This window comes from Anarrhichthys ocellatus, unplaced genomic scaffold, assembly GCF_004355925.1.
Source record: "Anarrhichthys ocellatus isolate YVR2014 unplaced genomic scaffold, GSC_Weel_1.0 scaffold15, whole genome shotgun sequence".
Taxonomy (NCBI): Eukaryota; Metazoa; Chordata; class Actinopteri; order Perciformes; family Anarhichadidae; genus Anarrhichthys; species Anarrhichthys ocellatus.
In genome coordinates this window covers 227,342-253,696 of record NW_022280045.1, presented here as the reverse complement: position 1 = coordinate 253,696, position 26,355 = coordinate 227,342, and the positions used below count along the sequence as shown (strand labels likewise).

General features: G+C 42.1%; 1 protein-coding gene across 5 annotated transcripts in view; it reads left to right on the top strand.

The window, feature by feature from the left end:
• ctnnd2b (catenin (cadherin-associated protein), delta 2b) overlaps positions 1–26,355 on the top strand; it is a 147,933-nt gene that overhangs the window by 58,691 nt on the left and 62,887 nt on the right. For all 5 annotated transcript variants that reach the window (XM_031854786.1, XM_031854782.1, XM_031854787.1 and 2 more), the window contains 2 exons: positions 20,081–20,115; positions 22,416–22,532. In XM_031854786.1, the coding sequence (XP_031710646.1) occupies positions 20,081–20,115; positions 22,416–22,532 (152 nt within the window). The remainder of the gene's footprint in view (positions 1–20,080; positions 20,116–22,415; positions 22,533–26,355) is intronic.

The following is a 26,355-nucleotide window of genomic DNA, read 5'->3' as shown; positions in this document are numbered from 1 at the left end:
CTCCTCCCAGGGTGGGCTTTTCATCTGCCTCTATTGGCTGTCCAGATTGTGTAGTCTGGTAACCGGATGCCCTGCTGCTGAGTGGTGATCGTGTGTTTGTGTGCGTCTGTGTGCCTGTGTGCATTAGCATTGGCAGTAGCCACAGCACCCTGCGAGGACCAATGCCGCGCGATTGGCTGGAAAACGTAACCCTGGCTAGCGAGAACCCATTACCCAGAAGCTGTCTGGACGCTCACTGCCAGCTTAGACCCACAGCGCTGTGGCTCTGCCTCCACTCCTCTTCAACACATCCAGACTAACGAAGCTGTCTGCGGAAGGGGTGCAGCTTCGATGAAAACTATTACCTGTTTTTATTAAATCAAAAAAAACTCTTTCAAAAAAAAAAATGTCTCGAATAGTCCTTTGAAGGACCATTTTCCCACGGAGGCAATCTGAAGAATTAGCATTATTAGAACATTTTCCGACACGCAAAGAGACAATATCAGGCCTGTCAGACAAAACATTTTACACCCCAGGCAGTCAGACAGCTAATTCACTCCTATCAGTGATGGAGAGCAGACCAGACTCAAACAATCTAAAACAATTTGTAAAGAAATAGAATAAACTAAAGTAGAAAGGAATAGACATCCAATCAAAACTGGCCATATCAGATCATCAACAGATTACATCACATAAATCATATTCCCATAGGCAGCTTAATGAGCCCAATTGAGAATTAAAGTAACTCCACTATAGCCCCTAAAAAAAACCTAATAAACAAAATCATGTTTGATGTACTTTCCTCAGCTGCTGTTTCTCCCATTATCCAGTTGCCATAGCTACCTTCTACGCACTAAAACCACCTGTTGCTAAAAGGTGTAGCCACTTAAGTCAGTGTGCTTTGGTATGCTTGCAGCGTGATAGAAACGCATCTTTTCTGCATCAAACAAACTCGCCAAGCTCCTCCCATCTGACTAGTGTTAGTGCTCTGCCCTCCGTGGTCGGGGTTAGGATGTAGCAGCTGGAGAGATAACTGGTTGGGGTTTGGGTAAGGTTGGCTGGAGTTTAAGCGTTGCAGGAGCGGACTGGTTGGGGTCGCGGTTCGCTCTGAATGGTTGTGTTCAGGGGCCCTGTCATTCTGTCTTTCATTTTTCAGTCAGTTTCCCATTTTTTGACAAAGTTGCCTGTTGTCTATTTCTGTACCTACCTGCCCTCTGTCTGCACTTGGGTCCTAACAGGCTGCTGACTGTTACTTCTTAACAAACAATGTGATTGGTATTGTTGTTATTGTCATTTTGTGTCGGCATATGTTACTTGCAACTGTCTTTTAAATGCCACATGTCTGAGTCTAGTCTTGTTTATTCATTTCTTTAGCACAGGTTCCATAACCCAACAACAAATAATCAAACCCAGGTAAACACATACAACAAAATCACACCTGGCCCTGCATGTGCACATTCCACATGATTACATAAATATGGCTTTGATATTGCTAATTAGGGAAACATGCTGTGCGGTTTTACCATGCAATCTCACAGTCACAGTCACTTGTGAAGTAGGTCAATTATGTAAAGGACAAATTAATTTTGCACACTTTATTTATCCACTGATGTTTTTTTCGACACCCAACAACTATGGAGCCTGCTCTTCGCTGCATGGCGGAGTCATAAAGGATGCATACTGCCGCTACCTGTGCAAAGGTAATGCCTCCTTCAGACTAAAAGGTGTCGTGACTCGAGCTACAGTTGAGCTGAACGCCTCGATATGATTGTGGACTTTTTTTGGCAGAATCAGAGACGTGGTGAGAACAGAGCATCAGAGAGTAATAGAAGACAGTGTAGAGACTTTGCTGTTTGATTGATTTTGTGCAGGAGCTTTGCCATGAGTTATCACTCCAACTGTAGTTTTATGTCACTGCTGTTAATCATACACAGACCATGTTTTATAGTGAGGCTGTCATTTAGTGGATCATTGCAGAATGTGAAAATTAAGAAATCTTAAGGACCAAGGACGACTGAGGAACCCATAATGGTCTGTAAACCATTACAGACCGGCGCCGGTGTCGGAGCCTCAAAATGGATATCGCTGACCTGTTACTTCTGTAACTAACAGCTGCTGTGAGTTTCTTCTTGAGTGTTTTAAAACACCATTAAATCAAACAGGGGTCAATGATGATTCTCTCTGCAAAGTCGTTTGCCGAAAATTCGGATGGATTTCCATTGGCTGTCGTGTTTCTATTGCTCAGAAGTTGTCGCTATCTTCGGGGCTAACCCCATTCACTTTAATCAGCAGAAGGGTTACTTAGCTAGGGTCTTGAGAAGTTGTATCATAAACTCACCAAACCGCACCGTACTGCTACTTTCACAGATATAATATTATTTCTAGCATTCTCAACACAGTGGCATAGGAACCCCAGTGCCAGCTAGCGCTTGCAGTCACACCAGCAGAGAGACCCCGCAAACATTCAAACTACTTTAGTGACTGCAGTGATCAAACCTTTATTCTACTCCAGGATTATCAAGGTGTTTTTGTTCTTTTTTTTCAGTTTTTGTATTTTTGTAGGGGGTTGGAACATAATAGGCTCCCCTCTATCAGGCTGATAAACTGCATCATCTGGAATCCCATCACAGGCTCTGAATGCCAGCGCTCTGAAAGGTTATGCCCGACATTGTGCCCAGATGAAACAGACTTTTAGTTAAAGGCCACTACCTCTCGGCCATCGTCCCCGTATGTTGATACCAGCCCGGCTGAACCATCTGGTATTCTGAAAAGTTGAAAAGGCTCTTAAAGTTTTGATTTATTAAGAAGAAAAGAGAAAAAAGAAGAAAAAAAATCCTGATATTGGCAAAGCAAATTCTGGTGTAACATCAGAGCAGTGCACTCATGCCTGAATGAGTAATCTGTGGTCTTTAGATGTCTTTATTTCTCTCTGAGGTTCGAGGCCTTTGATATTGAATGCTCTCATTTATACTCAGCACTTTCTCCCTTTTCGTAACCATTTGGGATTTAACGTCTCCGTGAATTTGTAAATATGGACGGTACAATGAGTATAATGATCAGAATCAGAATCAGAACCGTTTATTGCCATGGTATGTTGAACATACAAGGAATTTGACATGACGGGAGGTGCGTAACATCTAACAATCAACAACAATCAACACAGTGCAGAGTAGAAACATATTAAAATTTACAGAAAAATATAAAATAAAGTAAAATATGAAATATAAAATAAAGTGCACAAACGAACAGATAACAGGACTATAAACAAGTGAGATGGAAGTGTAATGTAAAAGTGTCGAGTGTATTTAAATAAGAACCTAGAAGCAGGGTAGTGACCGGCAGGAAAATTGTCCTGGGTATGACAGAGTCAGTGGGGGTCCCAAGTGATGGAGGAGCAGAGGATGAACTCAATGATGGCTGTGTAGAAGTGCACCATCATTGTCTTTGGCAGGTTGAATTTCTTCAGCTGCCTCAGAAAGTACATCCTCTGCTGAGCCTTCTTTGTGATGGAGCTGATGTTAAGCTCCCACTTGAGGTCCTGGGTTATGGTGGAGCCCAGGAAGCAGAAGGACTCCACCGCGTCGACGGGGGAGTCACACAGGGTGATAGGGGCTGGTGGGGCTGCATTCTTCCTGAAATCTACAACCATCTCCACTGTCTTTAGAGCGTTGAGCTCTAACTTGTTCAGACCGCACCAGGTCACCAGATGGTCAGTCTCCCACCTGTAGGCGGACTCATCCCCACCAGAGATGAGTACAATGAAGTTGGTGTCATCCGCAAACTTCAGGAGCATGATGGACTGGTGACTGGAGGTGCAGCTGTTGGTATACAGGGAGAAGAGCAGATTCATAATTCAGATTCATGCATGATAATGACGGTGCCACTTTGATGATGCAAGCAAGGAGGATGTTAATGTTTAAAACCTTCAATTGATCCAGAGAAGGCCGAATGCCTGATGATGACAGCAGCGGATTCATGCGTGTGTCCTTGTTATCGATCTGAGGAGCGGGAGCAAATAGGAACGGGGGTGTGAAGTCACATTTTAAACACTGGCGTTTCTTGTACTCCGCGTATTGATCTTTTGGAGTCAGTGTTGAGAACGAGAGGGGAGCAGATGAAGAGGGAGGGAGGAGAATGTCAACGGTCTGTACAGAGCTGTCCCTGTTGATCAGATGAATGGAGAGGAGAGTGAGGCCTGATGGGAATTGGGGGTGGGGGGGTGCACACAGTGGCCGAAACAAATCTGGCTCATCATTTCCAGGTTTCCAAAAGTTTCGGTATTGCTCCGAAAATGTCTGCATAGTGCTGTTTGTTTCAAACTCGTGGTAAGACGCCAGCTTTTTCTCTAGCAAAAGACTCAATGCAATTTCACACACTGTGACTTCAGTCGCAAGAGTGGAAGTAGACTGTTTTTTTTTTTCTGTTTGTCTGTAATGGAGTAGAAGTTTTTTGCATTCATTCTTTTAATGTTATTGGCAAAAAAAAGGAAATCATGGTCAGTTTACTTCATGACAGACACAACTGGATTACCACAAACAAGGAGTAGCCTGAGAAACTTGAACATTTGCTTCATTCATTCAGGCCCACATTATCTATTGTGTTTGGTCCTGAATTATCTGCTGTGAGTGATTTATCCGTCCTGCTGACTTCATTTTCAGATTTCATGGAAGCTGGAAGCAGTTGTTATGAGCTGTTAATCTAGAGTCTTCCACAAGGATTAAAGAAATATTCATGATGTCAGGGTTGTCATTTCTCGAATACGTCGACTGTACAACAACGTCTACCGCTGTGGGATACTCGTCCCAATTTTTTGTGGTCATTTTTCTGAAGAGCTCTAGAACCAGGGCCCACAGCTAATTTGGGCCATGGCCATGGACTGACCATGATGAATTTAAAATTCAACATTTACACCGCTGTTTTGTTACCACTGCTGTTTGTTTACCACCGCTGTTTGTTTACCCTGTGAAACCAAAAGTAAATGTTCACTTTACACTTGTTATTTATTTCAGTAGTTACGTTGTTACAGTTTTCACGCTACATTGCCACGCTACGCTGCCATGCTGAAATGCCACGTTACGTTGTTATGCTAGGTCATTACGCTAGCTTGTTATGCTAGCTTGTCGCGCGCTAGGTCGTCGCGCTAGGTCGTCAGGCTAGGTTGTTGAGCTAGGTTGTGATTAAGACCAAAATTACTGATTAGTCAACTGAGAGTTCATGGGCAGCCCTAGTTGTGACATTATTATTTAAACACAAACCATTATGTTTTTTCTAACCTTAGTTTTGTCGTGGAAACCTAATCATTCGTTTCTCAACGCTAACCATGTGTCATTGTGCATTTTTGCTAGCGTGATACAAGGCTGATATTAAATATATTTCTGAAATGTCCACATTCAACGTATCCAGAGATTTGTAGAAACATAACGTGCCAACATATTTTTCTGGGGACTGGGTTGTGTGTTTTTGTTTTTCATCTACAACGATCAGGCCAATTAAAAATATATACTGGAGTAATAATTTTACACACTTTGCACTGGAGCAGATTATTTTTGCTTGTTGCCTTTTATCACTTATATTGAGGCATAATTTGGAGCTGCAGTGTGAATGTCCTCTTGTTGACACACAATTATTTTGAACACAAGAACGTTCCAAAGATGTCACAAAATTGCAGTCGGAGAAAGTCTGTCTTGTTGAAAACGAGACGTAAACGTGTAGAAGGAACACCGAGAAAAAAGAGAACAGAGGGTTGAAAAGAGGACAGACGAGGGAGTCAACATGGACGCAAAGCGAGAAGGGAGGTGAGGAGAGGGATGGAGCGAGGGAATAACAGAATGAGCCAGGAGGCAAGGAAGGCGGGTGGGGGGGATGCGTTCTCATGTTAAGCCCTTTTAACCTGCTACCCTGCAAAACACACACTGAGTTAGCATGAGTCACTCTGAGACCCAGACACTCTTAATAAGCCTAATATCCTCCACAGTCACAGACAGGCTCTGTCTGCCACAATCGCTCACTCGGCTAAGTGTGTGCGTGTGTTCATGTGTGTGTGTGTGTGCGCTAACCGGCTCCCAGTGTTAGTACAGTCATCTGCGACTATATTATTGAACTGCCAGCAGAATGGAGACACAAATGTCACAGTTAAGCTCCAATGAAAACCTCCTTATTCCACAAACACACTGGGAGACTTTAAACCCGCAGACACACAAACATGCCCTCAAACACAGAAATACATATTCACGCAAACTTGAAAGAAGCGTGTTCTGAAGGGCACAAGCTTATGTACAGTATTTGGGTAAACTGGAAGAAATGCAATGCAAAGCTGCTATAATGTTTGATTTCTTCAAATATTTTTTTTATTGCGTTTTGGGCATTTTTATATGATTTATTGGACTCTTGTTAACATACTATTGCCATAATGTGTCTACAATTTTTTCTTCCCGAAAATGATTCCTCCTTTATGTTTTTTGCGACTGCCCTCATGAATTGCACAAACATTTCGTCAAAGAGGTGTAGGAACACCGAGAAAAAAGAGAACAGAGGGTTGAAAAGAGGACAGACAAGGGAGTCAACATGGACGCAGAGCGAGAAGGGAGGTCACTTAGTTAAACATGTCGTTCCCAGTTTACATGCAAAGCACCTACAGTTGAAAAGAAATCACCAATTTACTGTCAAAACTCTGCTTTTCTCAGAAGTGACACGTCAGGATGGATTAAACTGAATCAGACATCCTGTGAATAATTCAAACAACCTCAAGGCCCCACATTACAATGCTGTCAATGCACATGGCCCAGGTTGCTATGGTAATATGTGGCCCTATGGTGCACAACATAGAGGAAAGGTAACAGAGGAACCTCACACACACTAACCAAGCTCTTTTGTGCATCTAACCAAACAATAACCGTAGTGTCACACAAAAGACAAAAACACCTTCATTGATGTCATCCTGCAGATATATTTGTATGTCAAATTGTATCAGACACAAATTTGATGACGGGAGTGAAGAACTATTATATAAGATCAACTGTTGATTAAATATACTTCATAAACGTAATTCTTTTAGTTCAATCATGACAGTTTCACACACCTGGGAGTCCGCCGCAGCAGCACAAAGGGACTGAGAACAGATCGTCGGCCATTTTGGCTACAAACTGATGTTTTCCTTAGTTTAGGGCTGAACGTCTGCCATCCGGTAAAGTGACTTGGCTGGACCCGATCGATGGTGATAAGGAGACCTGGCACTCGGCTTATGATAGTGTGTGTGTGTGTGTGTGTGTGTGTGTGTGTGTGTGTGTGTGTGTGACATCTAGCTAGCTACGAGAGTAGATGGCCACAGCTTTGGCTTTTCGGAAAAAAAACACACAGTACACTGCTACTACAGCCACAACAGTCGGGCTAAACACAGCGCTTTGGCACCAGGGCTGTGTCACGTATCGGGTTTCCAGGAGGACTTGTCCAGGCAGCAGCATAGGGGACACACAAATTCCCTTTAGTGAGGCATCACTTTGGCAAAATATTTCTTTATTATACTGTACAAATACTTTCTCAAAAGGCAACAGGTCACAATAGGCTAAAACTGAAAAAAAGAAACTCTTATGCCATGAAAATTGAAATTACCAAATGACATAGAATAAGACAAAATACAACTTAAAAAAAAAAACTGCAAAAAAACTGCACAGGGATGTGTGTTTCATTTAGCTATATTTAAACATTGAAAGCAACCAAACATGAATGCATTCCTTTCGTCCCGGTGATTGGCACATCCGGCGGGTGATGCCGTAGATATTCAAACCACAAACTTGAAGTGTTGCTGGCATGAACATCAAGCCTGCAGACCAAACTGATGTATGCATCAGTCTGTAAATTCTAAACTCATTTGGTTATGGGAAGACAACACACAGCAGATGAGAAATGGATTGAATGCAACATACTAACAATTAACAGTGATGTGCTTGTTGCTAGCTGTACATGTCTGCTTACCAACAACTATGCACCAATTCCACAATATTACATCACATTTTGGCATTCTGCACTAATAAATAACTGGAAGTGCACTGTGTGACTGTGATTGTGTCCAAGCTTGGTTTGGAAAAAATGCAAAACAAGCTTTTTCAAGCACAGCTTCGAATAAAGAAAACCCACTATGCACCTCAAATCCTACCTCTTTTATATGGTTTCCATATGTTCCTACTTCCCCCTAGTCACACCTCCCCTCACACACAATTCACAGCACCTCTAGCTACACCTTTAAATTTGACAGGTGACCTCTGACCTTTGGTTACTATTAAAACCTGTTACATAAGTGAATAGATGGAAATGTGTGTCTGTATCTTCGACTGATAAAATTAAAAGAGAAACAAGCTTTAAAGAACAAATAGATGTTTTATATGAGACCATATACAAAAGGTCACTATAAAGCAAGGAATTTTTGTTTGCATGTAGTTACTTTGCACATTATAATTTGTCAAACCTTTCCTAACTACCCAAACTGAACAACACAAAGGAGCATAAAGGAGTTAAAAAGTTAAAAAGGAATAATGATCCAAACAAATATACATATGTCATATCCATATATAATAGTACCACACTGACAGCAATCATGTTTCTGCAAAATGATTACTTTTATCACTATTGTTTGTAGTCCAATTATCTAATTTTCAGTTTTTCAGTTCAGTGAACGAGTGCACTGAAGTCAGGTTGAATGTCTGAGGTGATATGTGAAGGACAGCTGACAGGTGATGGTCAGTGAGAGAGGATCTGGATCTGGATTGTTAAACTTCACATATGTAGGTAGATCCAAAGAGAACCAACATCTTCTGAGTATAGATTAGCAAGCAAAGCCTGAGATGTCCGTGTCCGCTGGCCCCTCGGGAAAAATAATTGCCCACCCCTGCCGTAGAGAGTGCGTTAGCGACTGTATGAGAGGTGGACATAGTCATTGTGACGTCACCCATTGGTTGGTGGACGGCGGATTTGACGGCGGATTTTTGCAGCCAATGAATGGAAGTTACCATATTTGGAATGCGGAGTAGTAACGTAGAGACACCATATACGGCTCTGATAGTGGCAGCGACCTGTCAATCACAGTAAGCCCGCCCTGAAGCTCACTCTGCTTTATGGTCTATTTTACGATAAATGGACCATCATTTACTAAATGAACATCATGCTGTATTGAAGAAGACTTGAAACTATAGAGATTGAGACCATAAACTCATGTTCACAATGTTTACTCAGGTAATAAATCAAGAGAGAAGTAGAGTCATTTTCTCATAGACTTCTATACAACCAGGCCTCTTTTTGCAACCAGAGGAGTCGCCTCCTGCTGGCCAGTAGCAAGAATGCAAGTTTTAAGACACTTCAGCAGTGACTTCATTTGTCAGAACGGGAGGTTGCTGCCCGGTTAGCCCACCCACTGACCTCGTCTTGAACACAATGTCCTCTGCGCACTTGTCCCAAAGGGAGGTATTGTCTATTGACAGTAACACGTAGTCATAGCTCTTGACAGGCTCAATATTTGGGCCCTTGATAACTGGAAAAGGGGAGGGAGGAGATGTGGAGAGCGTCGGCCCACTGAAGTCTGCCCACTGAAGTTTGCACACATCAGCTGTTGTTTGCTCGGCTGAAAAAAGATGACTGATCACGCCACTCTGTGAAGTCCTGAAGTGCTGCTCTCTCAGACTCTTTGTTGTCATGCAAAAGGCTCGTTTTTTTTGGAAATTTGCTTCGAATGCCCGCACAGCAACCATGAGAGAGAGATGTAACACCGTCAATCATTTCTGACATCGTGCTTGTCAAGAGATATTTCTATCCGCATGATCGGCAGCGCGGGAGAGATTATTAATCTCGCCGAGAGAAAAGTAGACATGGAGAGATGAAATCTGTCTCTGGGCAGTTCTGGAAAGACCGTCTGGTCTCACACGGAGAACCAACATGTCCTCCCCCCTTGCTTCTCGTTTAACGTCTGGCCCCGAGTCAAGATGGCCGCCTCCCACACTGGCAGTCGAGGAAGTCAATCTGACCAATTTAGTGGGTCACTTGAGACTTCTCCTCCTCTCCGTCTCCGACCATTTGTTCGGAGCATGTGGACAGGGCAACAGGAAGGGCGAGCTGCGCCTCGTCCTGCTGCGCTCTAATCACTCGCCTCAAAGGGTCTCGTGTTTCCCTCTGTCTGGATGGAGTGGGAGGAAGGGAGGGGGGGAGGGAAATAAAATCCCTCCTCCACCTCGGCTCAATTCCTGCACATCAGACCCAGACGAAGACTGATATCTACCGTCACCTTCACTGTCCTCGCTCCAGCTTTGGCAGCTCACGCTGAGCTTTTTTTATTAAAAAAAAGGGCAGGATTTCACAAAAAAAAAATAAAAATATTATCGGCCGCAGCCAGACACAGAGCTTTGCATTCAGTTGGTGTTACTTTCTTTTTGGTTGATTGCAATCTGCTGCAGCGCTGCTGGTAGCCAGCATTATTTTATTTAGCATTTGCCTCCACACAAATTGTCCTTTCTCCGCTCCTCTCTTACCTTAGCAGGGATGCACGTGCTCTAACAGATAAGCTCGTCGCATACGAGTATTCGGACTTGGTGATATTGGCGCGAACACACACACACACAAAACGTTGTATGTGTTCCCATCTCGCATGAGGACCCTCTCTGCTGCGCATTCTCTCTGTTTGAAACAAATTTAGGAAATGTCTTATTTTCAAGTTTTGGCCTCCAGGGTCCTCCAGCAAAAAAAACATAAAATACACGTTATTTGCCTCCTTTTGTTTGATCAGGCACCCCCTGTCACCAAGATGACGTTGTTCCTCTAAAGAATCGCTTTTGCAAAAGTTTTAGTAGAAGGATATGCGTTCAACATATTTATTAAACCCCGAAGACACATTCTTGTAGGAAACAACAAATATAACTCTTTTTTTGATAGTTTACACAGAAACTCCGCAGGGTGCCTTTAGGGTTTGATTAAGTTAGGACAACTTGGTTAAAGTTGGTGCTGATTTTTCTTTAATGATTTTTTTCAACAAAATAAGCCTTCAGCAGATAAAGTCATTTTTTACTTTCACCAAACTTCATATAAAATAATAAAATAAAATCAATAAAAGATGCTTCTCGTCTTGCAATTTCGCACACACTTCTCCCACTCGGCTGTGGAGGAAATTAGTCGTGCTGCCATTTTTAGTTGCCACAGACTTATACGTAGATAATAGTGTCATAGTTTCACTTTGTTCAGAAAATGTAAGCATATAGGTCATTTTAAGGGTTGAACGAAAGGACCGGTTTTTCTGTTGGGATGAATTTACTCATTACACCATCCGGCCATGCATTATGCACCACGCATCCCCTACTCCGGGTAGCAATGTTCAGCATGTCTCCCAAGGCTGTTGACATTTTCAACCCGTTCAATTGTCTCCCCTCTTGAGATATGAGACACAGACGAGTCACATATTACCTGGACAAAGCAGCAACAGTTAGCCATTGTTCCGACATAATGCGCAATTAGGTAAAACTCAGGTGACCGGGGCAAGATAAAGCACGTAGTTACAGAGCGCGCCCGGGGTCCTCCGTCTTCCAGTTCAGACAGTAATTAAAGGTCCACAATAGGCATCCTGGGATGTGCATGGGCCTTTTTCCCCATGGCTAACTGATGGACTGTCTGACTGCCACCGATGCAGCAGGAAATCCCGTTTTTTTCAACAATATCAGCGTCCGTCCTGCGTGCGTTTATCTGCATTCTCTCAGATTCTACAATGTCAAATGTGTCAGGTTGTCTTGTAACTCACACGTTAAACAGCTTCCGAGTGCCGCTCAGGGCTCACCTTTGATATCACATGCTCCGTACGGACTCCTTTGTGTCTCCGAGCTGGTCTTAAATCAGCACTCTCATATTAAGAGACTGACTATCTCTCTCATGTGTAACTACTGGCTTTCTGTGCAGTAACAGGTTCTTGATGAATTGTTTTGCTGATTCTCGAGCTGCTTGCATCTGCTGCCAGGCAACATTAGAGGTCTGTATCTTACGTACAGAACATCACGGCAACAACATCACTGACTCTGGGAGCAACTGACTGTAGATATCATTTTGAAAATGATTTAAATTATCAATATTGCAGCTGCTGTTGTTCTAAGACCAGCAGCAGGAGTATTAATCATAAGTCTGTTCCATAGACTTTGCATAAAGATGGATGACATGACAGTGACCCAAGAGTGAAACCAAAACATCTCCATTGCCCCTGGTGGCTGGCTGCAGTATAGGTCATAAACCCCGCCCCCTCCATGTTAGAGGATGGCCTACACCTCTACACCTCTACTGCATTTTTCCTAAATGTGGTTTCTGACATTCAAGGCAGTTCTTATCCCTCTGATGTCTGTTTAAGTGTTCATTTGTCTATATAAAGGGGGTGTGGCATCACGATTGACAGCTGTGATGGATAGCTGCCCTGGATTAAGTCACGAAGCACAGGAATTGTACCTTGAGTAGGACCGTGGAGGGGAGCTTAAACTTTAAATGTTCTGTTTCAAACATAAAAATCTGTATTATAACGATCTTCATATACAGACTAACTGTAAAGATCTTATACAGTCACTCTGTGTGTCGCTAGTTTAGCAACATTTCCCAACATTTCCCACCAGCACTGTCGACTCGCCGGGCGTGATCATGTCAGTGTCAGCAGACGACGTATCTGAAACACGAATCACGAGTCTTGTAATAGAACATCAATTTGCTCATAAATTGTGGTTTGTTTGGTTAGTTGTTGTGTCTTTCTTGCCAAACAGCTAGTAATCACCGCGCAAACTCCGGCTCCAGATGTGCAAGATGGCAGCTCAAGTATTTTTTCTCGCTTTGGGTCTCGAGTGTATATTTTTGTAGGATGGAGAATCTGACAAAAGTTAGCATAATTTTCGAGCCAGCTAATATCAACTGGATGACTTGTTGTTTGTGTGGCTTACAGCCGAGCTGTTTGATATGCTTCCTGCTCCCACAGGGATCACCCAGTGAATTATTGGTCTCTTTGAAGTCATTTTGAGCTCGCGACACTGCCTATCTCGTGCCGCATTATGCGCTTTTCTGGAGCCTCTGACAGGCACACCACTGTCATTCCCATTGCAGGAAAAACATAAGTTATGATATTTAGACAGCGCTCTCTGCAGCAAACCGGCCTCTCGTGTAGCAGGTGAAACACCAGCTCCTGCCCTAGTTTAGGTCATATTTGGGATCATATCCTGTTCGTCATCTACACTTGTTGAAACAGAATATCTTGGTTATTACCATAGCAACAGAGATTTTCACAACAGGTGTTTTTCATGTCTCACGGATTCCTGCCGTTATCAGCTACTTTGCATTCTCATATTTTGGCTTATCTGTGTTATTGTAAACACACTGTGGCATACAGCCTTCACGTGGGACTTGCAACGGTGTTTTTTTCCTTTTATTCAGAGTTTTCCTTTAATTTCTCCCCCTGTATCCATTTAAAATAGACAGCATCACCATACCCCAACCGTCCGCCTCATTCGGTATTACAAATGCATTTTAGAGTCAGAGTGTTGTCTCAGTAGAAGGCAGCAAGAAGAGGCATCACTCCCAAAATGCATGATTACTATAAAGCAAAGTGGAGCGGCAGTGATTGATGATCAGAGAAATGAAGAAGAGAATGAATATCGATGGGGCTTCTGGGGAATAAAGTCTGCTTTTCTTTGAATGGTCAAGTACAACTTGTCACATTCTAATGCTAATTTTAGACTTCATTTAGATGACTATAAGCTTTTCAAAAATGCAGCGTCGGCAGTTGTGACGAGAGTGCGAATGGATTTGTAGCTGACAAACCGCGATTGATGTCTAAATTACATTTATGCGTAAAAATATCATAAGTCATCCACCTATGAGTTTGTGTTGTTTTTATGTAAAACTCTCTTGAGTGAATTAACAACCAACGCTGTGGCTTTAGCTTGTGGCTGCATTATTGGACGATGCTTTCCAAAAGCTAAAAAAAAAAAAAGACCTTCGCTTTCATTTCTTTGTTGTTTTTTTTGTTTATGGGTGGCTCTATTGTCTAATTTCCCTGCTCCTTAATGCAGCGGACCAGTCGGTGAGAGCAGCGGTTTGATTTGTGACATTACCTTTTTTTTCCTCTAGGAATAGCACCAAATAGCCAAAGTGCACTCTTCAAAGCAGCCGAAAAATATCAGGTCCCAATGTACAACAGGAGTTGATCATTATTTGAAATTACGGAGCATTACGCGTCCCATCTGTTCTTTGATCCGACTCAAATCAACGGCTTTACCAAGTGGTGCTTTTAACCCCCAAAATGTAATAACCGCATTCAAGTATTGCAATAGAGAGCTTTTACCTGCCTTGCTATTTACCTGATTTGAATTAGGCTGCAGCTCAAATTGGCCCCTCATCTTGACATGTATATTCCCAGTTATTGTAAAGATTTGTATTATAGTCCTGAAATGGCAGAGGCCAATGTGTCATAATGTCTAATGGATCCAATTTGTGGTTAAGTAGCATCAGATTTTTATTTTAGACATATTTGCTCGGTGGAGCTCCAGAAACATTGGCAGCCCTGCAAAACTAAATTTCTGTCTTTTTTTATATTTCAAATATAAGCTGTTCGGTGAATTTTGGGGGATTAACATTAGATGAGCCATTAAAGGTTACCATGACGTATTTAGAGTAAGAGTTTTCTATACAGCCACCTTTAGGCCCTTACACACCGGGGACACAACCAATAAATGAAACAAAAACACATCAAAACTATCCGTACTGGCAGCAACGCCAATTGGCCAGAGTTTCAAACCAAAAGGCGTTACTGACAGCCATGTGAAGATGTTGCATCCGTTCATTGGTTAGATGTGTCTGGGGGCGCCAGTGAGAAAGTACACAAAGGTCCAAATGTCAAGAAGGCAATGTATAAACCATGTAGTACAAACAATAACGAGGCTGCCTTATTAATGCAGGCATATGACGTTATATTCAGTGTTGATGGAGCTGCTACAATGTTAGCAAAGCCTAGCACCAATCAAATTAAATCACAGCAAAATTGTTTATTTTGTGTTCATACAGCTGTAGTAAACCAGCCGACGTGTGGCTAGATACGGTGAATACACCTCGACGAAATCGATGAAGCGCCTCCAGATGATGTTTTGAACCCAGACAAGACAGCGTTTAGTTTCCTGGGATATCTGGGACTTCCACAACATGTGCAAAGCAGCAATAGTGGTTATTTCTTCCACGGTTGGTGGTGGAAATAAATGGCTTAGTTGATAACGATTTCCATAAGCAACTCCTCCTCTCTGGCGCATCCGGTGTGAATTGCGTGAATGGCGCGAATAAGCACGAATGATCCCACAAGTAAACTCAAAAATTTGCTCAGCGCTTGGTGTGAACACAGCATAAGCCTTGTAGTTGGGACAGATCGCTTTCACACCACAAAAGAACTGCTCCAGAATCCGTTCATGACTGAGCAGAGACAACTTTCCAAATGGTCTAGCAGCGGTCTTTTTGTTCCGCACCCGAGTATGATAGTTGATAGTTTGGTTCTGCCGGAAGAAAATTGCACCAACCAGAGTCCAAATCCACAAGATAAAACTCCACAGGTTTGAAAATGACCTGAAACCCATATTTCTGAGATAATGCAGTGTCCTTTACTTGGGATTATGCAACATGTTTGGATTTTCTGAATATCAAAAGTAGCAGAGATTGAGTACAATAACATGTTAGATAGCATTGACAGTGTTTTTTTTAAATTAATTAATGACATCTACGGCCTTGTATTGGTCTTTTTTTTTTTAGCTTTGCACATTCAAAGGCAACAACTATAGCGCTGATCCCTCAGCAAGCCAGACTCGAGGGCTGTTTTGTAAACACACAAACTAAGCCACACATTCACACGGCATTGTATCATTAGCGGTGATGAAGTGCCACGGAATGGCGTGACCTGTAGCAGGCAAGTTGATCACGCCGTCAATTAGTTCTCTCCCTCGGTCCACTAATTACGCTGTCACATCCCATTGACGCGCCGTAGAGATTCGACTAGGAGGGAAAAAAACCAAACAATCTTTCTGTGTTTTCTGGGCCAAGAGGTCAAGAGGTTTCAGATACTGAGGTTTGATGAGATGTAACTGGTGGCCAGAAGGAGGAGGAGGAGGAGGAGGAGGAGGAGGAGGGGGAGGAGGAGGAAGACTGCTTGTATAGCCAGAGAGGCGGGGGAGAGAAAGGAGAGAGGAAGGGGAAGGCTGCGGCTCGGTTGTGAGGGATGGCAAATTGTAACTGGTGGATGGATTTCCATGAAATTCTGACGTTCATGATCCCCAGAGGATTCAACTTTGGTGATCCGGCGACTTTTCCTCTTGTGCCCACACCACGGGGTTGACATTTGTGGTTTTGAGTGAAACAATCCAACAACTATTGGATGGATCGCCATGACATTTTGTAAAAGACATCTGTAGAGCCCAGAGGATGAATCTTAAGGACTTTGGTGAACCACTGACTTTTTCATTGTGAGTTAAACAACTCAACAGCTACTGGACTGGACTGCCATGAAATTCGATAGACACACTCTCCTGTCCGTGTCTAGATGAATTGTAAAGACTTTGGCAATCCTCTGACTTCCCCTGTTGCGACATTACAATGTCAAGAGTCTCTAAGTCTTGTTACTTGACAGATGACTGAAACAATTATTTGAATATTAAGATGGTTAGTGATTACTTTATTCTACTAGCTTTGGCACTAGAAGATACTGTATATATCAAAAGGATGAGCCTCTTCTGATGAATGGCACACACCCTGACTCTGATTCATGATACAATCCAACTGATGGAGGATTGTTCTGGTATAATGTAGTCTAGTTTAGCCTATTCTCCTCCAAGCTATGTGTTATATCTGCTCTTCTCTCCGCTCTTATCTGGTTTGGTCTGGTGTGTTTTGATCTCCCCGATAATACGAGCACATTCCTTTATTTCCCCCATGCTCAGGCAGAAATCAGAACCCCTCCGGACTGCTTTATATTCCAGCTCCAGCTCCTGTTGATGTAACCACTTGATGATAACACCACTCGGCTTCTTTTCCTCACAGTTTCCAATGAGGTCTCTACGTGAGCACTCGGCTTGCATTTAGTTTGAACTATATCACATTGTGGGCATTGGTAAATAACACACATTCGCCTTTACTTTGGGGGCATTTTCAAGAGCAACGAGGCAACATTTTGACACCAAGGAAAAGAGCGCGAGGACAAGTCCGTCCTGCCGTTTAAGAAAACATTGACTCAGCCTCTGACATCAGCACAGACTACTGATAATAATCCTCATCATCTTGCCCCATCCGAGGTGTGTGTCTTGATATAAACACACTCCATCCTCCAAGACACCCAGTTTGTGTGATGCATTTGCCTCCTTTGTAGCAACTGTGCGCTGGCTTGTATGTGTGTGTGTGTGTGTGCACGTGTGGGGGTGTATTGTTTGGTATAATAACGCCTGATGAATGAGGAGTCTGCTTTGCTGACTGAGGATCCCATTAATAACTTGGCTCCCCCTCGCAATCCGTCACACACCACACGCACACACAGAATGGGGGTAATCAATGGGATGATTTAATAGCATCTGTTCTTTGTCCCCAGGGGAGTGAATAGCATCCATCGCTAGGTTTAGCTTTAGAGGCTTTGGGTTACAGATATGGAGGATTTTGGACTGGTACAATTTGGAGCGGTATCAGAGCTGCTTTAGCTTAGCATAAAGACTGGGACATAGGAGTTGACTACCAAACACCAACTTCCCTGGGCTTTGTTTACATAGCTGGGCCGGCGGCACGTGCCTCAGCGCTGTCATCACTGTCGACATTGTTAGCCTTGTTAGCACCGTTAAGTTAGCTGCTAGCCGTCTCCATGTGAAGGCAGTAGATACACTTTGAATTTTTAAGCACCTTGACTTAGTGAGCTTTAGATGTACTGGTAGTTGTTAGTGGGTATTATCATAACTTTGAACAGACCCAGGCTATGTTATTTTTCTTTGCTTTTAGTCTAAGCTTATCACTTTTTGGTTCTTGCATCTTATTCTATTGTCTGGGTGAATACTCGATTCTGATTGGCTGCAGGGTCAATTCCTGATAATAGTCCACCTACTAAGTAGTAGTTCTGGTTAAACTCTGTTCACCGTTTTAAATTAATTCGATGACTACATTTAGTAAAATAGATATTTAGTTTACATTTGAAAACTAATTTAAACATATTACAAGCGATGGTCTTTAATTTGCTATTCAACTCGCTAACGTTACCCAAGCGTAACGATGGCTTTATGCTATATGCTAGTCAATAATTCGGTAATATATTAATGTTGATTTGGGGACAGTGACATGGCTAGATAGCTAGCTTGTCCTGTTGTTAAACATACAGTCAAAGTATGCTTAATGTTTTTAACCGTACGGAATTATATTGACTTTGAATCTTGCCAGCATAACGTTAGCTTTCTGGCTTATAGCTGAGCCAAAGAGTTGAGCTGAGCACTAGAAATATCTCCCACTGGCAGATCGTATGGTCAATGGTCCTATTTACTGTAGCAGTGAACAACGTTTCCATTGCCTCATGGGGTGGCAATGATTGTTCCAGGAATTAGCAAAGCCTCAGGGCTACCAGGGAAAAGGAGTGAATGGCTTGAGAAAAAAAACTTACATTTTGGTTGCAAAACACCTAAAAATACAAACTAATGATTTTATTTGTTTTTCTTTGGCAAGTGATCGTGGTGTAAGAGGGACAATGCCCTTACCAGGAATCAATAGTCTTCCTGGAGGCTACAGTCACATATGACACACAGACCATAGGAGTGGCAATGATTTTTCATCTAACTCTTTGCGGCACATTTTCCAAAATATCAAACAATCCCTTGAAAAAATCATCACATGCTTAAGTTTTTGGACAGCCTGCAGGCTGCATTAAATGTTACTGTCATGGATTCATAGTGAACATATTAATAATACTTTACTGGAATAACTGACTGGGCTATCAGAGTTTTTAGGATTCCAAATCAAGCAGATTTTACAACCATGCAATCGAAGACATAAATGACAACTCCGCCTCCATAGACAGGGTGAGGGGGTTAACCCTGCGGCCCAAGAATCGTAAAAGACGTGACTCTATAGCGGTGAACAGTATTGAACATGTGTCAGAGAAGCTCCAACTGGAGGAAAACACCCTGACTAACAATTCACAGTTTGTGGCTGCGCTGGAAGGATGCCATTTGATTGAAAAATATTGACTTTGAAAAGTTCTGTTCCACAATATAGATATGTTTCTTCTTAGACATTTTGGCACCTACTGCACTCTGTATACTTGCTTCATAGTCTTTCCCTTAAATGAGAGCAAGTGAGTGTAAAAACCTCCCACCTTAGGGTCGTAGTGTATCGAAGCACAAGTGGGGAAACTGCAGCACATGGCAGCAATCCAGCCCAGATAATTATGCAAAGTAGCACAATCGATTCTACTTAAAAAAATGTTTGGCAATATCTGTTGCCGTTTTTGTTAATGAGCATTTTAATCCCAAGATGTTCCACCGTCAGTTGACAGTTATTGACAGTTAAGGCAGTTATTGAGCCATTCAGAAACTAGATGACTTTTTGATTCATGTTTCAGGTGCCTCAGTCGCAGGCCCACTGTGTTGACTGTCAGACAGTATAGCAGGTACATTTGAAAGCAGCATACTCACCATACGGGGCTTGGGGATGAGCATCTAGTGGAGCTGTATATTGGGTATAACAGGGTCTGCCACTGTTGCAGACTGCTGCTGCCGACAATCGGTACGGGTGAAAAGGCATAAGGAAAGCTTGAAACAGTGGGTGAATGACATCATCAAACAGCAGCTAAAAAATTGTCGCTAATTGAAGTACCTGAGAATTATGTTATGGATCACCCGTCATGTCAAATTCCTTGTATGTTCAACATACTGTGGCAATAAATGCTTCTGATTCTGATTCTATGTTGTGCCGTTAATGCCAAATTTATGAGAATCCACTGAAAAGAGTTGAGTTGATGGAAGTGCTGTTATAGTGTTGCACCAACAAACAAAACAGTGAAATGTTTTGCTCATATTTCTAATCTTGTTTGCCGTCTGTTGTTTGTCTCTTGCAGCTCAGCAGATGAGAAATTTCGCTGGAACAACCAAGGTAACATTTCTTCTCAAATGCTCTCAAATCATACACTCTGTCTGGTGCTCTATTGTGTGCATTCCGGCAGTGCACATTGCTGACTGTGCTTTATTATATTGGTAGCCATTGTAAAAAGAAATAATAATAAATCCCCCATCATGCTCTTACATTGTATTAATGCAATCCTGTAAAAGAAGTAGTTTGGCTGCAGCGTTTTAAAATGCTGAATCAAACTCACTCTCCACATTGAACGCTAAATAAACACAAAAGGCTTGCTCTAACAGAAAAAAACTTTCAAATCCCCTCACGCCTTCTGACAGCTGAGTAAAAGTCAAACAGCATCTCCAAATAATTCTGAGTATTTAGTTTAACCTGTTTGCAGAGCCAGATGGGAATAGGCTTTCCATAAAGCAGAAAACAGGAATCAATGAGTGCGAGGCCTTTTAGGTGATTTGAAAGTCAAATGAAGACACCTCTCGGGGCTTGACAACTTCTTTGACAGCACTTTAGTTAAAAAAACATCCACTCATGCCTGACACCTAGGTCACTCTCTTCACCTCTTTGTCAGTCATGCCGAGATGTGTGGGGTGTTGAGAGCAGATTGATTGCCTGAGTGCAGGGTTGGCGACCTTTGCCAACAAAGTGGCGACTAAAGGTCCGTGGTCAAAATGTTTCACACCGACAGGCTTTCTGCGTCCGCTGCGGTCTTCATCCGTCCGTTGCACTGAAGTACCGACCACCGGGGCCTGTGAGAGAGAGAGTCAATTTTCTCTGTCACGAAAAAAATAAAAAACCCTCCCTCGCTCCAATCAGACCTGTTTTGATCTCGGCATCGCTCACAAATCATTAAAAACCCATCGCTTTTGGATCAAGCAGGTTTGAAAATGAGTTCTGGCTGGAAAGGCGGAGAGTAAATCCAGCGTAACGCCGCAGACCGCACTGAATTGGAAATGTTTCCCCAACAGCATCAACATCATCAGTCTGCAATGGCGTCATTCCAAGTCAATAAAATCCGCCTCCTAGATCCACTCAAAGGGCCTCTGCTTTTACCATCTCTCTCTCTCTCAATAAGAGATTAATGTTGCTCCTCAGACTCATTTGTAAGTTGTATCCCCCTTGGCAGCCCTCTCTAACTTGGAAGACACCGGGCATGTTATGTGCCTGGCTCTGGCAGACAAACGGCCTGGTATCTAAGTACGAGGCGGCGCCTCACAGACCTAGATCCTGGATTTGTTGCTGGATTATCAGTTAGGTTTTTTATACCCTTGACCCAAAGGGTCATCCTCACACTTAACTCTGTGATGAGACATGAGTGGGGCCGCTTCTTCGGTCGCTAATCAGCAGCTGAATGAGAAAATTATTTTTAACTTACATGTTCTAATTGTATCTTGATGGGTGAGGTGTGGAAAGGACAAGTAAAAGTTCACAATAGTTCACAAATTCACAATATTAACTCAAATGATCAGAGACTTAATGTGCAGATAATTGTAAAGACAATAATGTAGTTTTAACCTGTTGAACCTTTGGCTGTTTTGTTCAGTTTTCACTAACGACATTAATACTACAAGTCTTAGCTAGCTTGCCATAAATTGTTATTTTCAAAATAAGTTAGGCTGCTACTCAGAAAGGCCATTCATTTGCAATGTGTCAGTGGTGCTATGCAGGTTTCTTTATTTAAAAAAAAAACGTTTTAAGCAAATCAAAATGATTTGGATATTTATTTGCCTACATGTTTTGAAAAGACAAACTATCCGCATGTGAATAGAGATGGTTTCCAAGCATTCCATGGTTGTTGATGGGACATTCTGAGCAAATTGTTTATTAGCATTTATTAGTCATTTTGTTTTTATTTCCAAAAGCCTATCCTGGACAGTAAGCATTGCTAGCTTAGCACTCCTTTTTTTAACCTTCATTTCCGTGGGGTGAACCTGCACCGCAAAATATCACGCTGCATTAGTTCTCTTGTGCACAGACAACAATCACTTGATTTTTGATACGGAAGGAAAAAGAAATATCAAAACATGATGATTACGAGACACGATGTAAAAGTCTGTGCATGGAGTGTTTCCATTTCCATTATGAGAATTGTGTGTTTTGGGAAGAATTGTGTCATTTGGGTTCAAGACCTTCACTACTTCTATTGAAATAGCCTTCACAAAGCACATATTCTTCAGTTCATTTGTGTAAACACAAACACCCATTTTTGCAGGTATCCCCTATCGGGTAAATCCAGCTGCACTGCACTGCAGGTGGCAGAAGAAGCTGCGTCTTTGCTTCAAGTCGTGTGTTTTTTTTTCTTCCCATTTTCGTTCATGCAGATGGACAGAAGGACATCGAGGAGGAGCTGACGACAGGCTTGGAGCTGGTGGACTCCTGCATCCGATCGCTCCAGGAATCGGGCATCTTGGACTCACAGGACACGTCTGCAGGAGACAGTAAGGCCAATGTTATGACGCCGACAGTCCGAGAAGGATAGTGTCGAAGAGAATAGATCAAAAGCAATCAAAGACCATGGGATGGATATTTTGCAGCGCTGGAGTCTCCAGGTCTTTTTAAAGAGTGGAAAGTCCTTCTTTGAATAAACAGTGAAAAGAAGACAATTAGACCTTTTTTTTATTAAATTTAATCAAGCCTGTGAGATACAATTTTTTCACTCAAGCACTTGTTCTAATTAAGATGTTCTACCCAAAGGCTGAACAAGTGGTTGTCTTTCATTAGATTTCATCACATTTTCCAAAAGTGCTACTTGAAAAATATGAAATAATTTTAAGCACAAGTAAAATGGATAAGAGTGGTGATCAATTTGTCTGTTAGTGTGTCCAGCTTTATTACATTTTTGCTTTAACGTGAGGGTCACATAGCCTACCTTTTCTTTGTCTGTTCACCACGGTGAATATTTATGCTCCATGCTACCAAACACATTTTAAATCTTTCTGTGCTTCATGTGATCTTTCCAAGATCCTGGCTTTTCAGACCTTTTGAAAACCAAATGCAGAAGCTTTCATAAGCTGGATATATTCTGAAATGGTAGTCGAGCAAAACTGAACTTAATTCATATTGCAAATTTTGTACATCACCTTAAATCTGCATTAACGGATTTTAGCCACTTGGGGGCGGCGAAAAGCAGCTGTAACACAGCAAGGACATATCAAGTTCTAAAGCTCGGCAGACGTGTTAGCAAGAAGTTTCCTTTTTATATATCCAGCAAACTCGGAGCAACATTACATTTGAAGCCAATGAATACAACTCCAGTACTTGTTTTACTCTCCTTGCTCTGTTTTAGTTTCCACTAGAGATTCTTGTGTGGATGCATAAATCATCCACCCGCCACCCACAAAAATTAATTAATTCCTCCGATTCATTTTGCTCCCCCTCTCTACTAGACCTAGGCTATGTTGTTTTTTAAATTATGTTTTTAAGTCTGTTGATGTATGACTGTTTTCTTCAACGATTAATTTGAATGATTAAAAGGCTGCTGTCAGTAATTGTAAAAGTTTCCATGCGCAGTGATGTCAGTGCAGCAAACAACGTGGGACATTTAAGCAGCAAAACTAAAAACTGTAGGCTAGCTAAAGACTTGACAGATGAAACATACATAGACGTGTAGCATATGAGATAATTAATGAGGTTACGGATCATAAAACTCAAATAGTATTACACTGTAAAAACACTGTAACTCAATCACGTTGTGCGGAATGGCCGTATGCAAAACGTGGATCCCAGTAGTTGGTCAACTGCTTGCATACATCTATTGAACCTTTTTTTTTTTTAAGTGTTGGAACTGCCGCAAATTTGCATCGTTTCCAGTATCCATACTGACAACTGTGAATTTTAAAGTTCCACAGCTGTTGTGTTGTTGTTTCAATTTCAGAGTGCAAACTGTTTATGAGAGCTGTCGGTGAGATCCTGAACAACTCCCCGTGACTCCACTCTCATTTTTTTTTTGTGTTCGGTCCCAGGGATGATACCCATGTCTCATGTATAGGCGACCCCATGGGAGAGAAGTAGCTGTCAGGAGACATGCAGAGCCATGCCAGTAGTTTAAAATGCTAATCCATCCTCGCTGGGGTGTCAGCTGGCCTGCTGTTCACAGGGGCAGAGAGTGGAGGCACACAGACACACACACACACATACGGGCACATGCCAGTATACAATACAGGCACATAAAGCCATAAATGTGCATGCATATATAATAACACATTAGGAATGAATCATAACCAGGCATGAATAAAAACCCAGAAGAGCACAGGCCTGCATGCATACTTTGTTTATGCACACACGCAAAGCACTGGCAGATACACACGTGCATGCAAAACTAGGAATAGTAATTCTGTTTGATGTTTAAATAACAGTTATGTAACCGACCACCTGACTAGTCCAAAAAAAAAAACTAAAGTGCAAGCAAGAGACAGATGGAGAGAGACAAAGGGAAATATGAGAGAGCAAAATCACCCAAAAAATGTAGCTTTCAATTACTCTTTGCTAATCCCTGACCCCAAACATTGACTATCAAATATTGATCGTCCAATCATAGCTTAGCAACTATAACTCGGCACAGCGTTGGATTTCTGTACATGTCAAAGTGGTGAGCACGGGGCTGTAGGAAGAGAGATACTCTGTATTTAAGTGCAGGAAGGGTGGTGTCTTTTTTTGTCATTTCCAAACCTCAAAGCTCAAGAGCAAAGCTGAAAGGAATGGATTATATAAACAGCAACCGTTAGCATATCCAGGCAACTAGCTTATCACCTTACCGCAGTAACAAAGTGTTATTTCAACAGTCAAGGAGCACGTCATTAACTTACTAGCATCAGCACCTTTGGCTTGTGGGGGTCACAGGCTATGTTACGAAAAAAAATAAATGAATAATAATATTCATGAACAACACATCAACTGTTTTGGAGCTGGTCCTGCATGCTATCAGAGTTGAGGCTAACATTAGCGCTCTGCGCTGCTCTTCATTGGATTAGGGGAAGTTTACCTCCCATTCAATGTTTACCCCAAGACAGCGTCACGTTTGCCAAACAGTAGAAGCTTTTCTCTTGTGTCATCAAGTCAAACATGGTCATGTTCAAAATAAATTATCATTCCTATTATACATGAAACACAAACATGTCAATAACCATTGGTGAATGTCACCGTCAACTGCATGATCAAAAACCTTTTTATAGGATTCGAAATGAGTCAGCTGGAAACATTTAAAAGTCAACCAGATGCAGTGTTTTTTTGACCAACTCTTGGACATTCTTAATCGGCAAACTAGCTACAGCTGGTAACAACTACAAGTGAATGGTGTCATCGGCTGGGGAAAAATGGACAGTTGCTGCCTGGAACAGACCCTTCACTAAGTCCGGCCCCTCAAATGCAGACTGGCCGATCATAGCGTAGCACGATGCGGCTCTGCTCCAAAGACTCTCATGCAATTGTGTCAGATTTTGTTCATTTTCAAGCTGGTTTTGTGGTCATGGTTAAACATTTTGTAATATTGATACTCATTACCAGGAGAGGTTGGAAGGAGACATTCGAGAATGTTACATTTCTACGTAAAATGTACGTTAGCACATCATTAATTAGTGTTAGCACTTCTATGCTATGCTAGCTACTGAAGGTATACTGAATGTAAACACCTGCTGCTTTTGCCTTTTAATGATTGTAACAGTAAATGAAGAACTACCCAGCTTTACAGGAACAGTGCTGTTCATTAATATCATTGTCTCCTGTGGTGGCTCACTTTTACACTGTGATCTGTAGCTTTAGCTTCTACCTTTATCTTTACAACCTGTTTTCACTGCTGAATCAGTTTGACATCCTGATACATCCTTCAATATAACAACCTTCTGTCTGCTTCTCTCTGAAATCACTTTAGCATTTTCCCCAAAAAAATAGATATTTATTCAGGGAGTGCAGTTTGTGACAGTGTGGGCTCCATAGCTCTGACAGCTTGACAGAGTAGCGGTGGGAGGCGGGGCTTAGCAAAGTGTAATTTGGGAAGCTTGCATTGTCTACCACTGTCTAAAATACATGGGCTTATTGTTTTGGAAATGACTGAGAATTGTGCACGGTGAATCTGCCGAGTGGTCGGTCGGTATTTGTTTCATTGTGGTTAAGAAAAGAAGAAGCAAAAAAGCAACAGTTTGTTTCAAATGTCCATTAAGCACACAAGCATATGGGCGTTACTTAACACACATGCATACAAGCATGAAAATAAGCCTTAAACCCTAGCACGTACGACAAGATACACACACACACACACACACACAC